This window comes from Salvelinus sp. IW2-2015, linkage group LG3, assembly GCF_002910315.2.
Source record: "Salvelinus sp. IW2-2015 linkage group LG3, ASM291031v2, whole genome shotgun sequence".
NCBI lineage: Eukaryota > Metazoa > Chordata > Actinopteri > Salmoniformes > Salmonidae > Salvelinus > Salvelinus sp. IW2-2015.
The window spans coordinates 31,110,940-31,127,593 of NC_036840.1; the positions used below are offsets into that span (position 1 = coordinate 31,110,940).

At 44.6% G+C, this 16,654-nt stretch overlaps 2 protein-coding genes and 1 long non-coding RNA gene across 7 annotated transcripts in view; 2 read left to right on the forward strand and 1 right to left on the reverse strand.

The window, feature by feature from the left end:
* The window catches only part of LOC111954522 (rap1 GTPase-GDP dissociation stimulator 1), a 43,331-nt gene that overhangs the window by 20,565 nt on the left and 6,112 nt on the right, over positions 1-16,654 (forward strand). For all 4 annotated transcript variants that reach the window (XM_023974317.2, XM_023974341.2, XM_023974332.2 and 1 more), the window contains 2 exons: positions 10,685-10,828; positions 13,394-13,525. In XM_023974317.2, the coding sequence (XP_023830085.1) occupies positions 10,685-10,828; positions 13,394-13,525 (276 nt within the window). The remainder of the gene's footprint in view (positions 1-10,684; positions 10,829-13,393; positions 13,526-16,654) is intronic.
* LOC111954638 (CD276 antigen-like) lies at positions 7,424-9,553 on the reverse strand. Its single transcript, XM_023974509.2, has 4 exons — positions 9,430-9,553; positions 8,382-8,729; positions 7,798-8,079; positions 7,424-7,613 (listed from the first exon to the last, which is right to left on the reverse strand). Exons 1-4 carry the CDS (start codon positions 9,497-9,499, stop codon positions 7,516-7,518), a joined length of 798 nt encoding a protein of 265 aa, XP_023830277.1. The 5' UTR covers positions 9,500-9,553; the 3' UTR covers positions 7,424-7,515.
* On the forward strand, positions 12,847-13,324 carry LOC139023281 (uncharacterized). 2 transcript variants are annotated; one of them, XR_011474419.1, is made up of 2 exons: positions 12,847-12,954; positions 13,181-13,324. It is a non-coding gene; the product is annotated as an uncharacterized lncRNA (long non-coding RNA). The 2 variants fall into 2 exon arrangements; XR_011474420.1 differs by lacking the exon at positions 12,847-12,954 and adding an exon at positions 13,062-13,087.

Sequence of the window (16,654 nt, forward strand, 5' to 3'; positions counted from 1 at the left end):
CACAATGGGGTATTGTGTGTAAATTTGAGGGGGGGTGGAAACAATAGCCTTATTCTAAAATGTGTCACGTCGGAATACTTTCTGAATGCACCATATATACAAAGTATGTGGACACCCCTTCAAATGAGTGTATTCTGCTATTTCAGCCACTCCCGTTGCTGACAGGTGTATAAAATCAAGCACACAGCCATGCAATCTCCATAGACAAACAATGGCAGTAGAAGGGCATTGTTGAAGAGCTCAGTGACTTTCAACGTGGCACCGTCATAGGATGCCACCATTCCATCAAGTCAGTTCGTCAATGTCTGCCCTGCTAGAGGTGCATCGGTCTACTGTGCTGTTATTGTGAAATGGAAACGTCTAGGAGTAACAACGGATCATTCGCAAAGTGGTAGGCCACACAAGCTAACAGAACGGGACCGCTGAAATGCGTAGCCAGTACAAAATCGTCTGTCCTCGGTAGTGAGTTTTCCAACCGAGTTCCACACTGCCACTGGAAGCAACGTCAGCACAAGAACTGTTCGTCAGGAGCTTCATGAAATGGGTTTCCATGGCCGAAAAGACGCACAGAAGTCTAAGATCACCATACACAATGCCAAGCTTCGGCTGGAGTGATGTAAAGCTCACCGCCATTGGAAACTCTTCCTCTGGAGTGATGAATCACGCTTCACCATCTGGCAGTCTGACGGATGAATCTGGGTTTGGCGGATGCCAGGAGAACGCTACCTGCCCCAATACGTAGTGCCAACTAAGGGAATAATGGTCTGGGGCTGTTTTTTCATGGTTCGCGCTAAGCCCCTTAGTTCCAGTGAAGGAAAATCTTAAAGCTACAGCATACAATGACATTCTAGAGGATTCTGTGCTTTCAACTTTGTGGCAACAGTTTGAGAAAGGCCCTTCCCTGTTTCAGCATGATAATGCCCTGTGCACAATGTGAGGTCCATACAGAAATGGCTTGTCGAAATTGGTGTGGAAGAACTTGACCTGCCTTCACAGAGCCCTGACCTCAACCCCATCAAACACCTTTGGGATAAATTGGTACACCGACTGCAAGCCAGGTCTAATCGCCTAATGTCAGTGCCCGACCTCACTAATGCTCTTGTGGCTGAATGGAAGCAAGTTCCCGCAGCAATGTTCCAACATCTAGAGGAAAGCCTTCCCAGAGAAGAGTGGAGGCCGTTATAGCAGCAAAGGGGGGACCAACGCCAAAATAATACCGAGGATTTTGGAATGAGATGTTGGACAAGCAGGTGTCCACATACTTTTGGTAGTGTAGCTGCGAGCAGCAATAATTGTAGTTCACAGGATGACCAAAAGGAAACGAGATCAGTTGGGAAACAAAGCAAGCACTCCATCATGTAGGAACTCTTCCTTTATGTGAAATCAGTGAAAGCATTACCATGTTTCTCTCAATACCACAACGATGACACAAATGAAGTTTAGTCTAGTGCTGTAAAATCAAATTTCATTGGTCACATTCATGTGATTTGTAGATGTTATTGTGGGTGTAGCGAAATGCTTGTGCTTCTAGCTCCGACAGTGCAGTAATATCTAACAAATTACACAACATATACACATCGAAGTAGGAATGAATGAAGACTATATACATATATGGACGAGCGATGTCAGAGAGGAACCGACTAAGATACCATAGTATACATATGAGATGAGTAATGCAAGATATGTAAACATTGTTAACGTGACTAGTGTTCCATTCCTTAAAGTGGCCAGTGATTTCTAGTCTATTCCTATAGGCAGCAGCCTCTAATGTGCTAGTGATGGCTGTTTAGCAGTCTGATGGCCTTGAGATTGAAAAACAGCTTCAATCTCTTGGTCCCAGCTATGATGCACTTGTACTGACCTCGCCTTCTGGATGATAGCGGGGTGAAGAGGCAGAGCCTCGGGTGGTTGTTGTCCTTGATGATCTTTTTGGCCTTCCTGTGACATCGGGTGCTGTATTTGTCCTGGAGGGCGGGTAGTTTGCCCCCGGTATTGCGTTGGGCAGACCACACCACTCTCTGGAGAGCCTTGTGGTTGTGGGCGGTGCAGTTGCTGTAGGTTGGTTCTTTGACTGCACCTTGTAATCATTCTTAGTCATTACTTAATGTGTTGAGTTTATATACCAATTCAATTTTAGATGGCCAACTATAGATGGCTGAATAGATTGATATATATATATATAGATTTCTTTTTAAATTAGGAGAGCGAGAACTTGTGAAAGAAAATGAGGAGGGGGAGAATGAGGTATATGGAAAAGGAAATGATGGCTAGGGTGCAGAAATGTAGTGTTGAATTATAATGTTAATGTATTAGCATAGCCATAGGGATGCATTCCCTAGCTATTTTACATTAACCATGCGAACATGTCAGATAAGCATACAGAAAAAGTGGCGTGTGCATTTTAGAAAATGTCCAGTTAAGAATTTGAACCTCCCCTCAGCTGTATCGGTCTATCAGAAATGAATAATGCGTTGGTTGAAGTCAGTTAGGTGAGGAAGTGCACACTGCAACAACAAAATAAATTGAGCGACCACGGCTGGATTTGGGTCGGCTCCTAAAACCAAAACGTGCTCGTATGCCAAGTAGAAAGCTAACCTTGTTTTGGGACAGTATATGATATTTGAAGGGGGATTGTCATTATCAGTTTAAAGTACAGTGGCCAATTTCCACTCACGGCAGTCGGGCCTATATTATGTGGAGTTATCTGTGGCCTTGGTAACTGCTTATTGGAGTATAGTGGCTCTCGTATCCATAGCTGCTGGGCTGAGGCTGCTCAGAGAGAGAGGGAGAACTAACAGCCACAGTGGCAGGAGGAAGAAGACTGATGATGAGCGAAGGGCTCTGACAGTGAACAGGAAGGAGAAGATTGGTCCACCACCATCCTGCCAACTTGACACAACTGTGGGAAGCATTGGAGTCAACATGGGCCAGCATCCCTTTCAACACCTTGTAGAGTCCATGCCCTGACGAATTGAGGCTGTTCTGAGGGCAAAAGGGGGTGCAACTCCATATTTGGAATGTGTTCCTAATGTTTTGTACACGTGTGTTAGACTGAGCGTGTGTGTACGTGCACGTTTTGTGAGAGACAGAATGTGTGTGAGCATGCGTGACAGAGGGAGTGACTCACTGACTGTTGTTGTCATTCTTGGCAGCACACTGGGTTCTCCCCCTCTGCCCTGTTCTTAGACAACGTTCTGCTTAAACTCTACTCCAGAGAACTTCTCCCTCTCTGGCACACGGACGCATACACACAGACACAATACAATCCTAGACTCAAAACATCTAATCTCGCTTCCCCCTCACACAAACCCTGTATCCTTTTCTCCCGTCTATGAACGTACTGCTGTAGTGACCTCTTTACCATTTGACCATAGCCACTGCCCAAGCCTGAAGTGGGTTTTTTTCCCAACACATAGTCCACATTCAAGATTCCCAAAAGCCAAATGGCAAAAAGCACTCACGGAGATCCAGGGACATGGTGCAACAATTTTTATATATATAATATTTGTGGTAGACCTGATCACCGACAATGACGAGACAGCCTATAGGGAGGAGGTCAGAGACCTGGCCGGGTGGTGCCAGAATAACAACCTATCCCTCAATGTAACCAAGACTAAGGAGATGATTGTGGACTACAGGAAAAGGAGCACCGAGCACGCCCCTATTCTTATTGACGGGGCTGTAGTGGAGCAGGTTGAGAGCTTCAAGTTCCTTGGTGTCCACATCAACAACAAACTAGAATGGTCCAAACACACCAAGACAGCCGTGAAGAGGGCACGACAAAGCCTATTCCCCCTCAGGAAACTAAAAAGATTTGGCATGGGTCCTGAGATCCTCAAAAGGTTCTACAGCTGCAACATCGAGAGCATCCTGACTGATGCCTGGTATGGCAACTGCTCGGCCGCCGACCACAAGGCACTTCAGAGGGTAGTGCGTACGGCCCAGTACATCACTGGGGCTAAGCTGCCTGCCATCCAGGACCTCTACACCAGGCGGTGTCAGGAAGGCCCTAAAAATTGTCAAAGACCCCAGCCACCCCAGTCATAGACTGTTCTCTCTACTACCGCATGGCAAGCGGTACCGGAGTGCCATGTCTAGGACAAAAAGGCTTCTCAACAGTTTTACCCCCAAGCCATAAGACTCCTGAACAGAACTATTTGCATTGTGTGCCCCCCCCAACCCCTCTTTTACACTGCTGCTACTCTCTTGTTTATCATATATGCATAGTCACTTTAACTATACATTCATGTACATACTTCCTCAATTGGCCCGACCAACCAGTGCTCCCGCACATTAGCTAACCCGGCTATCTGCATTGTCCCACCACCTGCCCACCCCTCTTTTTACGCTACTGCTACTCTGTTCATCATATATGCATAGTCACTTTAACCGTACATACTACTTCAATAAGCCTGACTGACCGGTGTCTGTATATAGCCTTGCTACTGTTATTTTCAAATGTTTTATTTCTTTACTCACCTACACACACACCTTTTTTTCGCACTATTGGTTAGAGCCTGTAAGTAAGTATTTCACTGTAATGTTGTATTCGGCGCACGTGACATACTTTGATTTGATTTTGATTTTCTATAGATCTAACACAAATGAATTATCTGATCAATATAAAGCGTAGATTACTGGAACTGTAAAAACATGAGATGGTCTGCTATGTATGTTTCAAGACATGTCTAGCTAGGACTCCTACCGAACGACCAACTTCTTCCATTTATCCTAGACTACACACTTGCCACAGTACAATGAATGGGCAAGAGGGGGAGCCATATACTTATATAAACTAATAACAAAATGAATAGATCAATCCGGAAGGGAAAGGGGGATACCTAGTCTGTTGTACAACTGACTGCATTCAAACAAAATGTGGCTTCTGCATTTAACCCGATGACGTTAAGGCGGGGGGCTGCCTTAATGTCATCGGCGCCGGGGGAGCAGTTGTTGATTAACTACCTTGCTCAAGAGGAGTACGGCAGATTTTTACGCATTGGAATTTGAACCGGTGACCTTTCCGTCAGTGTCCCAACAATCTTAACCGCTAGGTAAGTATAACTCATATAAGTCATCTGTTATATCGCAGTCCAATTCATCCCAAAGGTGTTCGATGGACTTGAGGTCAGGGCTCTGTGCAGGCCAGTCAAGTTCTTCCACACCGATCTCAACAAACCATTTCTGTATGGACCTCGCATTGTGCACAGGGCATTGTCATGCTGAAACAGGGAAGGACCTTCCCCAAACCTGTTGCCACAAATTTGGAAACACAGAATGGTCTAGAATGTCATTGTATGCTGTGTAGTTAATTAAGGTGCCTAGCCTGAACCATGAAAAACAGCCCTATTTCTGTATCCTAGTCATGTGAAATCGAAATATTAAGGCCTCATGAATTCACTTCAATTGACTGATTTCCTTATGAACTTTAACTCAGTAAAATCTTTGAAATTGTTGCATGTTGTGTTTTTTATTTTTGTTCTGTGTGTTTCTCTCTGTCTCTCATTCTTAACTGACTTGCCTAGTGAAATGAAACTGGCTCTCATGAGGACCGCCACAGGAAAGGAAGACCCAGAGTTACCTCTGCAGAGGATAAATTCATTAGCGTTGCCTGCCTCAGAAATTGCAGTCCAAATAAATGCTTCAGAGTTAAAGTAGCAAACCCATCTCAACATCAACTGTTCAGAGGAGACTGTGTGAATCAGGCCTCCATGTTTGAATTGCTGCAAAGAAACCACTACTAAAGACACCAACTAGAAGAGACTTGATTGGGCCAAGAAACATGAGCAATGGACATTAGACTGGTGGAAATTTGTCCTTTGGTCTGATTAGTCCAAATTGGAGATTTGTGGTTTCAACCGCTGTGTCTGTGAGAACGGATCTCTGCATGTGTATTTCCCACCGTAAAGCGTGGAGGAGGTGGTGTGGGGGTGCTTTTCTGGTGAAACACTAATTAATTAATTAATTTAGAAGTCAAGGCACACTTAACCGGCATGGCTACCACAGCATTCTGCAGCGATACGCCATCCCATCTGGTTTGCGCTTAGTGGGACTATCATTTGTTTTTCAACAGGACAATGACCCAACACACCTCCAGGCTATGTAAGGGCTATTTGACCAAGTAGTGATGGGGTGCTGCATCAGATGACTTGGCCTCCAAATCCCCTGACCTCATCCAAATTGAGATGGTTTGGGATGAGTTGGACCGCAGAGTGAAGGAAAAGCAGCCAACAATTGCTCAGTTTGTGGGAACTCCTTCAAGATTGTTGGGAAAGCATTCCAGGTGAAACTGGTTGAGAGAATGCCGAGTGTGCAAAGCTGTCAAGGCAAAGGGTGGCTATTTGAAGAATCTCAAATAAACAAATCAAAATATTTTAACACTTTGATTCCATGTTATTTAATAGTTTATGTCTATTATTCAACACTGTAGAAAATAGTACAAATAAAGAAACCCTTGAATGAGTAGGTGTTCTAAAACTTTTTACGCTGAGTATACAAAACATTAAGGATACCTGCTCTTTCCATGACATTGACTGACCAGGTGAACCCAGGTGAAAGCTATAATCCGTTATTGATGTCACTTGTTAAATCCACTTCAAATAGTGTAGATCAGGGGTGTCAAACTCATTCCATGAAGGGCCTAGTGTCTGCTGGTTTTTGTTTTTTCCTTTCAGTTAAGACCTAGACAACCAGGTGATGGGAGTTCCTTACTAATTAGTGACCTGACTTCATCAATCAAGTACAAGGGTGGAGCGAAAACCCACAGACACTCGGCCCTCCGTGGAATGAGTTTGACAGCTGTGGTGTAGATGAATGGGAGACAGGTTAAAGAGGGATTTTTAAGCCTTGAGACATGGACTGTGTATGTGTGCCAATCAGAGGGTGAATGGCCAAGAAAAAATGTAAGTGCCATTGAACAGGGCATGGTAGTAGGTGCCAGGCACACCGGTTTTTGTCAAGAACTGCAACGCTGCTTTTTAAAATGTTATTTACGCTCAACCGTTTCCAGTGTGTCACCACCTAAAGGACATGCAGCCAACTTGACACATCTGGGGGATTCATTGGATTCAACATGGGCCAGCATCTATGTAGTGTGCAACTCAATATTAGGAAGGTGTTCCTAATGTTTGGTATACATGGTGCTCTGTATGTTTTTGGTTTTCAATGCAATATGGATAACCGGCTCTAACAACTTCTGTATGAGGGCGCCGTTATAATGAACCCTTGTTTTGTCATCTGTCCAATGTAAGTAACACTTCATTTCTGTGTCATGTAGGGTGAGGCCAGAGATTGAGGCAACATTAATGAATTTATATATATTATAACCGATGTTAGGACATATGCCTGTAATATACAGTACATAGACCTACATAATAATTGGAAATGCAGCATAGCAAACTTAAATATTTACAGATGCATTCTGTACAGTTTATTACATTTTCTTAGTGGCATTGTGCATCATTACAAATTAGTCCAAGAAGCAAAACAACAAATGGTTACCAAGACCAACCCCCCTTAGTTACACAAAAAGTATTTCAGAATCACAGCCAGGATAGTAATAACAAACCACCATCTCTCTTGGTAAACCCCAGGTGACACGTCAACACTATTTCCTGTTATTTAAAAAAAAAAAAAAAAGTGAAAAGACAGTCAGATTCGCTTTGCAACACATTATCTACGAAGGCCTGCCTCTTTCTTCCTGTTTCACTTAATATATAAACTACCTACAACCTACCTTTTCATTTTCACTACACAACAAATGCACTGCTGTATAAATATATTTCCTTTTTAAGTTACCTGAGAGAAGTGTGATGTTTCTCCTGATCTCCTGTCCCAGGTCCTCGTTCTTTAAGACAAAAGTCAGGGTCTTATTGACCGCTCCTTGCAGGGATACTGTGCTCGAAACAGTGTATAGGCCCTGTGTGTCCTGGGAGAGGTGTGTGACTGTGTCGTCAGTGACGTCCTCGCCACTGACAGTCAGCCACTGCACTGAGGGTCGGGGGTACCCCTCGATGGTCAAGAGTAGCTCCACACCACAGGCAGATGTTGAGAACTTCAGGCGAGGCTCAGAGTAGAACGCTATACAGAACAATGATAGAATTGGATGTTAAAGTAGTATCATGACTAACTGTGAGCTTGCTAAGAATATGAAGGGAAGCATGACTGTATAACAACCCCAATGGACTTCATTGGAGACATGGCTGTTAAATCAACTAAATGTTCCACTGAATAACATGTTTGTAAAGAGTGCAAAATCATGAGTCATACATACATGTATATAACTTATGCAAGGTGCTTGATTGTTTCTCAGCAAATTACAAGTTAGGAATAAATACTTTATTACTTGTTCCAAAAAGCAGGAATATAGATGTGGGTGTTACCTGCTAATTTAAGGGATACAGATGTCCTCTTTGGGCCCATTTCTGTGTGCACAGTGCAGGTATAGTTTCCCTCATCTCCCAGGGTGGCACGTTCCAGCCTGAGAGAAGCGTTCCCCTTCTGTATATCAGAGTGGTACAGGCTGGTTCTGTTGACATAGCGACTGCTCTGGTCGTTCAGGTGGTCCTGACCATAGTAGAAACTGTGGACCACCTCCTTGTCTAACTTCCATTCAATCTGGCTACGTGTTCGATCCCATTGTTTGTCCACAGGGAAGCTGCAGTCTAGGACTATATGTTGCCCCAGGATGGCAAGCTGCGTCTCACTGGGAACAGGGGTCTCAAACTCCGCTACGAAGACAGAAAAATAGAGGTTTTATAGAACCTCAGTCTCATAAAAGGCATTATCCACTGAGCCAAAGCTGTTCTGTGAAAGATTGACATTTTAGTCATTTAGCAGACGCTCTTATCCAGAGTGACTTACAGGAGAAATTAAGGTTAAGTGCCTTGCTCAAGGGTACATCGGCAGATTTTTCACCAAGGCGGCTTGGGGATTCGAACCAGCGACCTTTCAGTTACTGTCCCAACACTCTTAACCAGTAGGGTGGGTACCTGCCACTCCAGATTTTGGAGGTGGTTCAGGAAGTGTGCAGTTTCATTTCTTACTTTTGGAGTTTTAGAAATAGTCTTGAGTTTTGTACAGTACAACCATACTGTGTGCTGTACTTTTACGTTTTAGATGGTTAGATTAGCAAAAATGGCACAAACTTGCATCCAGTACCTTTAAAAATGGACAAATAGGACAGAGTTTGGATATAGGGCTATGTCCAAACATTCTTATCCAAAATGGCCAATTCATTACTGTATTGAATGTGTCTCGAAACCACTTTTGTTATTTTCAAACAAACCTTTGACCTTGCAAGTAATTGACCACATAAAACTTGATGTTCTCATCTGCATATTTAGTAACACATTTTTTTTATAATCACTCTGTCTATATTACTGGTAAGATTATATTAATTGAAGATGATAACTGAATTGTTAGACTTACTTAAGTGGAATAACTTGAAGAGCAGAAATGAAACAACAAAAGTGAGACAGGATTTCCAGTTCATAGCCATGTTCTAGTGGACCGCATTCATTCAGCAAATCACATGGAAGTCCATCAATGAAGTTCAGCTGCAGACTCTTCCAACCAAATGTCGTCTTTTCCTTTTATATTTGTTTCTCAGTCTAACTCCGCCCCTCTGTCTCCACTTACTACATTAAGCGTTCCTCTAATCAGTTCTCTGCCAGAGTGACTCATTTTGACTACACAAGTAAATTGGTGTCAGTCATTACCCCAAGGGCATAGCAATTGTTCTACAGTCACCCACATGACTAACATGTAAAAAAAAAAATGTAAATGGTGGAATGTATTTTGGCTGGTTGACCATTCTTGGTACACACGGGAAAATGTTGAGTGTGAAAACCCCAGCACCGTTGCAGTTCTTGACACAAACCGGGGTGCCTGGCACCTACTACTATACCCCATTCAAAGGCACTTAAATCTTTTGACTTGCCCATCCACCCTATGAATTGCGCACACATACACAATCCATGTCTCAATTGTCTCAAGGCTTAAAAATCCTTCTTTAACCTGTCTCTTCCCCTTCATCTAGTGTGTTGAAGTGGGTTTAGCAAGTGACATAAGTGATCATAGCTTTCATCTGGTCAGTCTGTCATTGAAAGAGCAGGTGTTCTTAATGTTTTGTACACTGGGTGTATACTGAACCATCATTATCCATGTCTGGACAGTGGACTTTATTTTTTTATTTTTTTTATTTTTTAAAACTCTGACACGCAAGTAGGAATTGGGTACACAAAAAAAGCATCAAGATATACATCCTGATAAAGATGAGGCTGTTAGAACACTGGGATTTTGTGTCTGAGAATTTTAGCTGCAGCCAATACTTTTTCAATCCGAGTCATTTCAAATCAAATTTTGTTGGTCACGTGCAGATATTATTGCGGGTGTAGTGAAATGCTTGTGTTTCTAGCTCCAACAGTTATTGCCGGATGAATGACAACGGTTAATGATTGTCCGACAAAAAATGCACACAGTCTGAAAAATTGTTGACTTAAGTACTTTTGACGGACAGAAATGGACAATGATTGGGGTGTATAGCCTAAAAGAACAAACGTGGGGTGTGTCTGGGAGAGCTGGCGTGTGTGTGTGCGTGTGTGTGTATCATAAGTTGTTGATAGCATTTCCCGGCGGTGGATTAACTGTAATTTCTAATTTTGTATAACTGTCTCTCTCTCAGATGTGATCAAGTTGCAGTTGGTGGAGGCGGGCCTGGTGGAGTGTCTGTTAGATGTGGTGACTCACACCGTGGATGGGGAGAGGGATGAGGATGTGGCCCAGCTCAAGACTGCCTCCGATCTGATGGTGCTGCTGCTTCTGGGAGGTACTACACACACACATAGCGATTTCCGTTAGCCAGCAATTGCCGGCTTTTGGCCCAAAAATAATATGAAAAGCTGATTTTTAAATAAAAATGACCGGGAGAAAGAAAAATACATTGCAAAATAATGCTTTTTATTAATTGATGGAAATGCCAATCGATGGAAATAGATTTGACCGTCATGCTTATCCGTCTATAGGTTCAATTGCATAATTTTGTGTAATTTAAATTGGCCTCTGTGTATTTCCGTTAGTCATCGTTTATCTTAATTATCCAACACCACTATTCTACACGCACAGCATACAGAGCTATTTTGAGCGGATTTCTCCTGCTGCTCCTCAGGAGATGCTTTATTAGACGGAGACGGGTGGGTATGCTTTATAAACATACACCAAGTCCCTTTTCACCCTTCATTGACCCCAACATATAAACTCAACAAAAATATATATAGACTCAGTCAACTGAGTTTATTTTCAGCAAACTTAACATGTGTAAGTATTTGTATGAACATAAGATTCAACAACTGAGACATAAACTGGACAAGTTCCACATACATGTGACTAACAGAAATGGAATAATGTGTCCCTGAACAAAGGGGTGTCAAAATCAAAAGTAACAGTCTATCTGGTGTGGCCACCAGCTGCATTAAGTACTGCAGTGCATCTCCTCCTCATGGAATGCACCAGATTTGCCAGTTCTTGCTGTGAGATGTTACCCCACTCTTCCACCAAGGCACCTGCAAGTTCCCGGACATTTCTGGGGGGAATGGCCCTATCCCCACTCGCCGATCCAATAAATCCCAGACGTGCTAAATGGGATTGAGATCCGGGCTCTTCGCTGGCCATGGCAGAACATTGACATTCCTGTCTTGCAGAATGACACGCAGAACGAGCAGTATGGCTGGTGCATTGTCATGCTGGAGGGTCATGTTCAGGATGAGCTGCAGGAAGGTACCACATGAGGGAGGAGGATGTCTTCCCTGTAACACACAGCGTTGAGATTCAGTCCGACGATGCTGTGACACACCGCCCCAGACCATGACAAGACCCTCACCTCCAAATCGATCCCGCTCCAGAGTACAGGCCTCGGTGTAACGCTCATTCCTTCGATGATAAATGCGAATCCGACCATCACCCCTGCTGAAACAAAACCGTGACTCGTCAGTGAAGAGCACTTTTTGCCAGTCCTGTCTGGTCCAGCGACGGTGTTTGCCATAGTCAACGTTGTTCCGGTGATGTCTGGTGAGGACCTGCCTTACAACAGGCCTACAAGCCCTCAGTCCGCCGCTCTCAGCCTATTGTGAACAGTCTGAGCACTGACGAGGGATTGTGCGTTCCTGTGTAACTCGGCAGTTGTTGTTGCCATCCTGTACCTGTCCCGCAGGTTGTGATGTCCGGATGTACCGATCCCTGTGCAGGTGTTTTACACGTGGTCTGCCACTGCGAGTACGGACATGGCAATTTTATTGTTTATGGTTCATTGAACAAGCATGGGGAACGGTGTTTGAATCCTTTACAATGAAGGTCTGAAGTTATTTAGATCTTTACAAATGATCTTGAAAAGACAGGCGTCCTGAAAAAAGAAGGACGTTTCTTTATTTGCTGACTTTACATTCTTTTACATTCCTCACCACTTTGTTATACTGAAGCCAAGAAGTAGACATTTATCCTCGTAACATTATCTTCCAAAAACACAGTGTGCTTATTTGTGTCTGTCTTTTTTCTTTTTTGTAAATAACTGCTGTGACATTTTGATGGCCTCTCTCCCCTCTGATGCAGTGGCAGATGTTTTGTGTGACATCTCTCTCCCTCTGATGCAGTGGCCAGAGTTTTGTGTTGACATCTCTCTCCCCTCTGTGTAGTGGCCAGGTGTTTTTGTTGACATCTCTCTCCCTCTGATGCAGTGGCCAGATGTTTTGTGTTGACATCTCTCTCCCCCTCTGATGCAGTGCCAGATGTTTTGTGTTGACATCTCTCTCCCCTCTGATGCAGTGGCCAGATGTTTTGTGTTGACAATCTCTCTCCCTCTGACGCAGTGGCCAGATGTTTTTTGTTGACATCTCTCCCCTCTGATGCAGTGCAGATGTTTTGTTGTTGACATCTCTCTCCCCTCTGATGCAGTGGCCAGGTGTTTTATGTTGACAGCCTCTCACATCTCTCTCCCTTCTGATGCATGGCCAAGTGTTTTTGTTGACATCTCTCTCCCTCTGATGCGGGCAGATGTTTTGTGTACATCTTCTCCCCTCTGATGCAGTGGCCAGGTGTTTGTGTTGACAGCCTCTCCACATCTCTCTCCCTTCTGATGCAGTGGCCAGGTGTTTTGTTTGACATCTTCTCCCCTCTGATGCAGTGCCAGGTGTTTTGTGTTACATCTTCTCCCCTCTGATGCAGTGGCCAGGTGTTTTGTGTTGACATCTCTCCCCTCTGATCAGTGGCCAGGTGTTTTGTGTTGACATCTCTCTCCCCTCTGGTGTAGTGGCCAGGTGTTTTGTGTTGACATCTCTCTCCCCTCTGGTGCAGTGGCCAGGTGTTTTGTGTTGACAGCCTCTCCACATCTCTCTCCCTCCAGATGAGTCCATGCAGAAGCTGTTTGAAGCGGGCAAGGGCAGCGTGTTCGAGAGGGTCCTTTCCTGGGTACCATCCCACAACCACCAGCTGCAGTTGGCAGGGGCACTGGCCATCGCCAACTTTGCCCGCAACGGTAAAGAGATTACTGCACACGTTGTCCTTAGTAACAGCTCCGTGGGCAAACCTGGTTGAAATTAAGTCATTGTAATGTTGAAAGGACATCGTTACCATGTTGAAATTACGTCGTTGAAATTACATTATGTTGAAATGACGTCGTTGCAATGTTGAACTGAAATAATTCAACCAGTTTTGCCTGCTGGGATAGGGAACCAACAAAATGGGTTATTCAGGATAAAACTGCCTTGACCTGCCTCGATATTGACTAATCTCATCATCACTCAAACTGGAAACATATCATGTAGAACAGAAACACTTCCCTCTCTAGTAGTAAGCAGCAGAACAACAGTTGATCAATCAATCAAATGTATTTATAAACCCCTTTTTACATCAGCAGATGTCACAAAGTGCTATACAGAAATCCAGCCTAAAATCCCAAACAGCAAGCAATGCAATAGTAGAAGCACGGTGGCAAGGGAAAAACTCCCTAGAAAGGCAGGAACCTAGAGAGGAACCAGGCTCTGAGGGGTGGCCAGTCCTCTTCTGACTGTGCCGGGTGGGGATTATAAATGTACATGGCCATTTAAGGCCAGATTGTTCTTCAAGATGTTCAAGTCTTCATAGATGACCAGTAGGGTCAAATAATTAAAGTCACAGTGGTTGTAGAGGGTGCAACAGGTCAGTACCTCCAGGAGTAAATGTCAGTTGGCTTTTCATAGCCAAGCATTGAGTTTGAGACAGCAAGTGTGGTAGAGAGAGTTGAAAACAGCAGGTCCAGGACAGGGTAGCACGTCCAGTGACCAGGTCAGGATTCCCTAGCCACAGGCAGACCAATTGAAACTGGAGCAGCAGCATGACGAGGTGGACTGGGGACAGCCAGTCTTACCTGAGGCATAATCCTAGGGCTCAGGTCCTCCAGGAGGGGAGAGGGAGGGAGGGCGAACTTAAATTCACACAGGACACCAGATATAACAGACTGACCCCAGCCCCCCGGCACATACACTATTGCAGCATAGATACTGGAGACGGGTGGGTCGGGTGACACTGAGGATATAACCCCACCCACTTTGCCAAAGCACAGCCCCCACACCACTAGAGGGATATCAACAAACCACCAACTTACTACCCTGAGACGAGGGTGAATATAGCCCACAAAGATCTCCTCCCGCACAAGCCTGAGGGGGTGCAAACCGGACAGGAAGATCAAGTCAAATTGTATTTGTCACATGCGCCAAATACAACAGGTGTAGACCTTACAGTAAAACACTTACTTACAAGCCCTTAACCAACAATGCTTTAAGAAAAAAAAGTTAAACATTGAAAATAAAAGTAACAAATAATTAAACTGCAGCAGTACAGAGTCAATGTGCAGGGGCACCGGTTAGTTGAGGTAATATGTACATGTAGATAGAGTTGTGACTATGCATAGATAATGAACAGAGTAGCAGCAGCGTAAAAGGAGTCTGGGTAGCCCTTTGATTAGCTGTTCAGGAGTCTTATGGCTATAGGGTAGAAGCTGTTTAGAAGCCTTTTAGACCTTGACTTGGAGCTGCAATATCGCTTGCTGTGCGGTAGCAGAGAGAACAGTTTATGACTAGGGTGGCTGGAGTCTTTGACAATTTTTAGGGCCTTCCTCTGACACCGCCTGGTATAGAGGTGCTGGATGGCAGGAAGCTTGGCCCCAGTGATGTACTGGACCGTATGCACTACCCTCTGTAGTGCCTTGCGGTCGGAGGCCGAGCAGTTGCCATACCAGGCAGTGATGCAACCAGTCAGGATGCCCCCGACGGCGTAGCTGTAGAACCTTTTGAGGATCTGAGGACCCATGCCAAATCTTTTCAGTCTCCTGAGGGGGAATAGGTTTTGTTGTGCCCTCTTCAAGACTGTCTTGGTGTGTTTGGATCATGATAGTTTGTTGTTGATGTGGACACCAAGGAACTTGAAGCTCTCAACCTGCTCCACTACAGCCCCGTCGATGAGAATGGGGGTGTGCTCAAACCTCCTTTTCCTGTAGTCCACAATCATCTCCTTTGTCTTGATCACATTGAGGGAGAGGTTGTTGTCCTGGCACCACACGACCATGGTCTCTGACCATCACGTTTGTGACTTAACCCACTCAAGTGACGCACCCTTCCAAGGGACAGCATGGAAGAGCACTAGAAAGCCAGTAACTCAGCCCCCGTAATAGAGGCAGAGGCGGAGAATCCCAGTGGAAAGAGGGGAGCCGGCCAGGCAGAGACAGCAAGGGCAGTTCGTCGCTCCAGTGCCTTGCCGTTCACCTTTGCACCCCTGATCAGCGTCCCATGTGGCCCAGTTGGTACAGCATGGCGCTTGCAACGCCAGGGTTGTGTGTTCGATTCCCACAGGGGACCAGTACGAATGACTAATATATAACACTCAGATTCTATAATCACAGTGCATTTGGAAAGTATTCAGACCCCTTGGCATTTTCCACAATTTAAGTTACAGCCTTATTCTAATTATTCTTATTCTAATTACAGCCTTATTCTAATACCCCATAATGACAAAGCAAAAAACAGGTTTTTAGAATTATTTTGCAAATGTATACAAAAAACATGCAATCACATTTACATAAGTATTCAGACCCTTTACTCAGTACTTTGTTGAGGCACCTTTGGCAGCGATTACAGCCTTGAGTCTTCTTGGGTATGACGTTACAAGCTTGGCACACCTGTATTGGGGGAGTTTTTTTTCATTCTTCTCTGCAGATCCGCTGAAGCTCTGTCAGGTTGGATGGGGAGCGTCGCTGTACAGCTATTTTCAGGTCTCAAGAGATGTTTGATCGGGTTCAAGTCCACCATACTTCACCGTAGGGATGGTGCCAGGTTTCCACCATATGTGACGCTTGGCCTTCAGGTCAAATAGTTCCATCTTGGTTTCATCCGACCAGAGAATCTTGTTTTTCATGGTCAGAGTCCTTTAAGTGCCATTTGGCAAACTCCAAGTGCGCTGTCATGTGCCTTTTACTGAGGAGTGGCTTCCGTCTGGCCTCTCTACCATTAAGGCCTGATTGGTGGAGTGCTGCAGAGATGGTTGTCCTTCTGGAAGGTTCTCCCATCTCCACAGAGGAATTATGGAGCTCTGTCAGTGTGACCATCGTGTTCTTGGTCTTCCCTGACCAAGG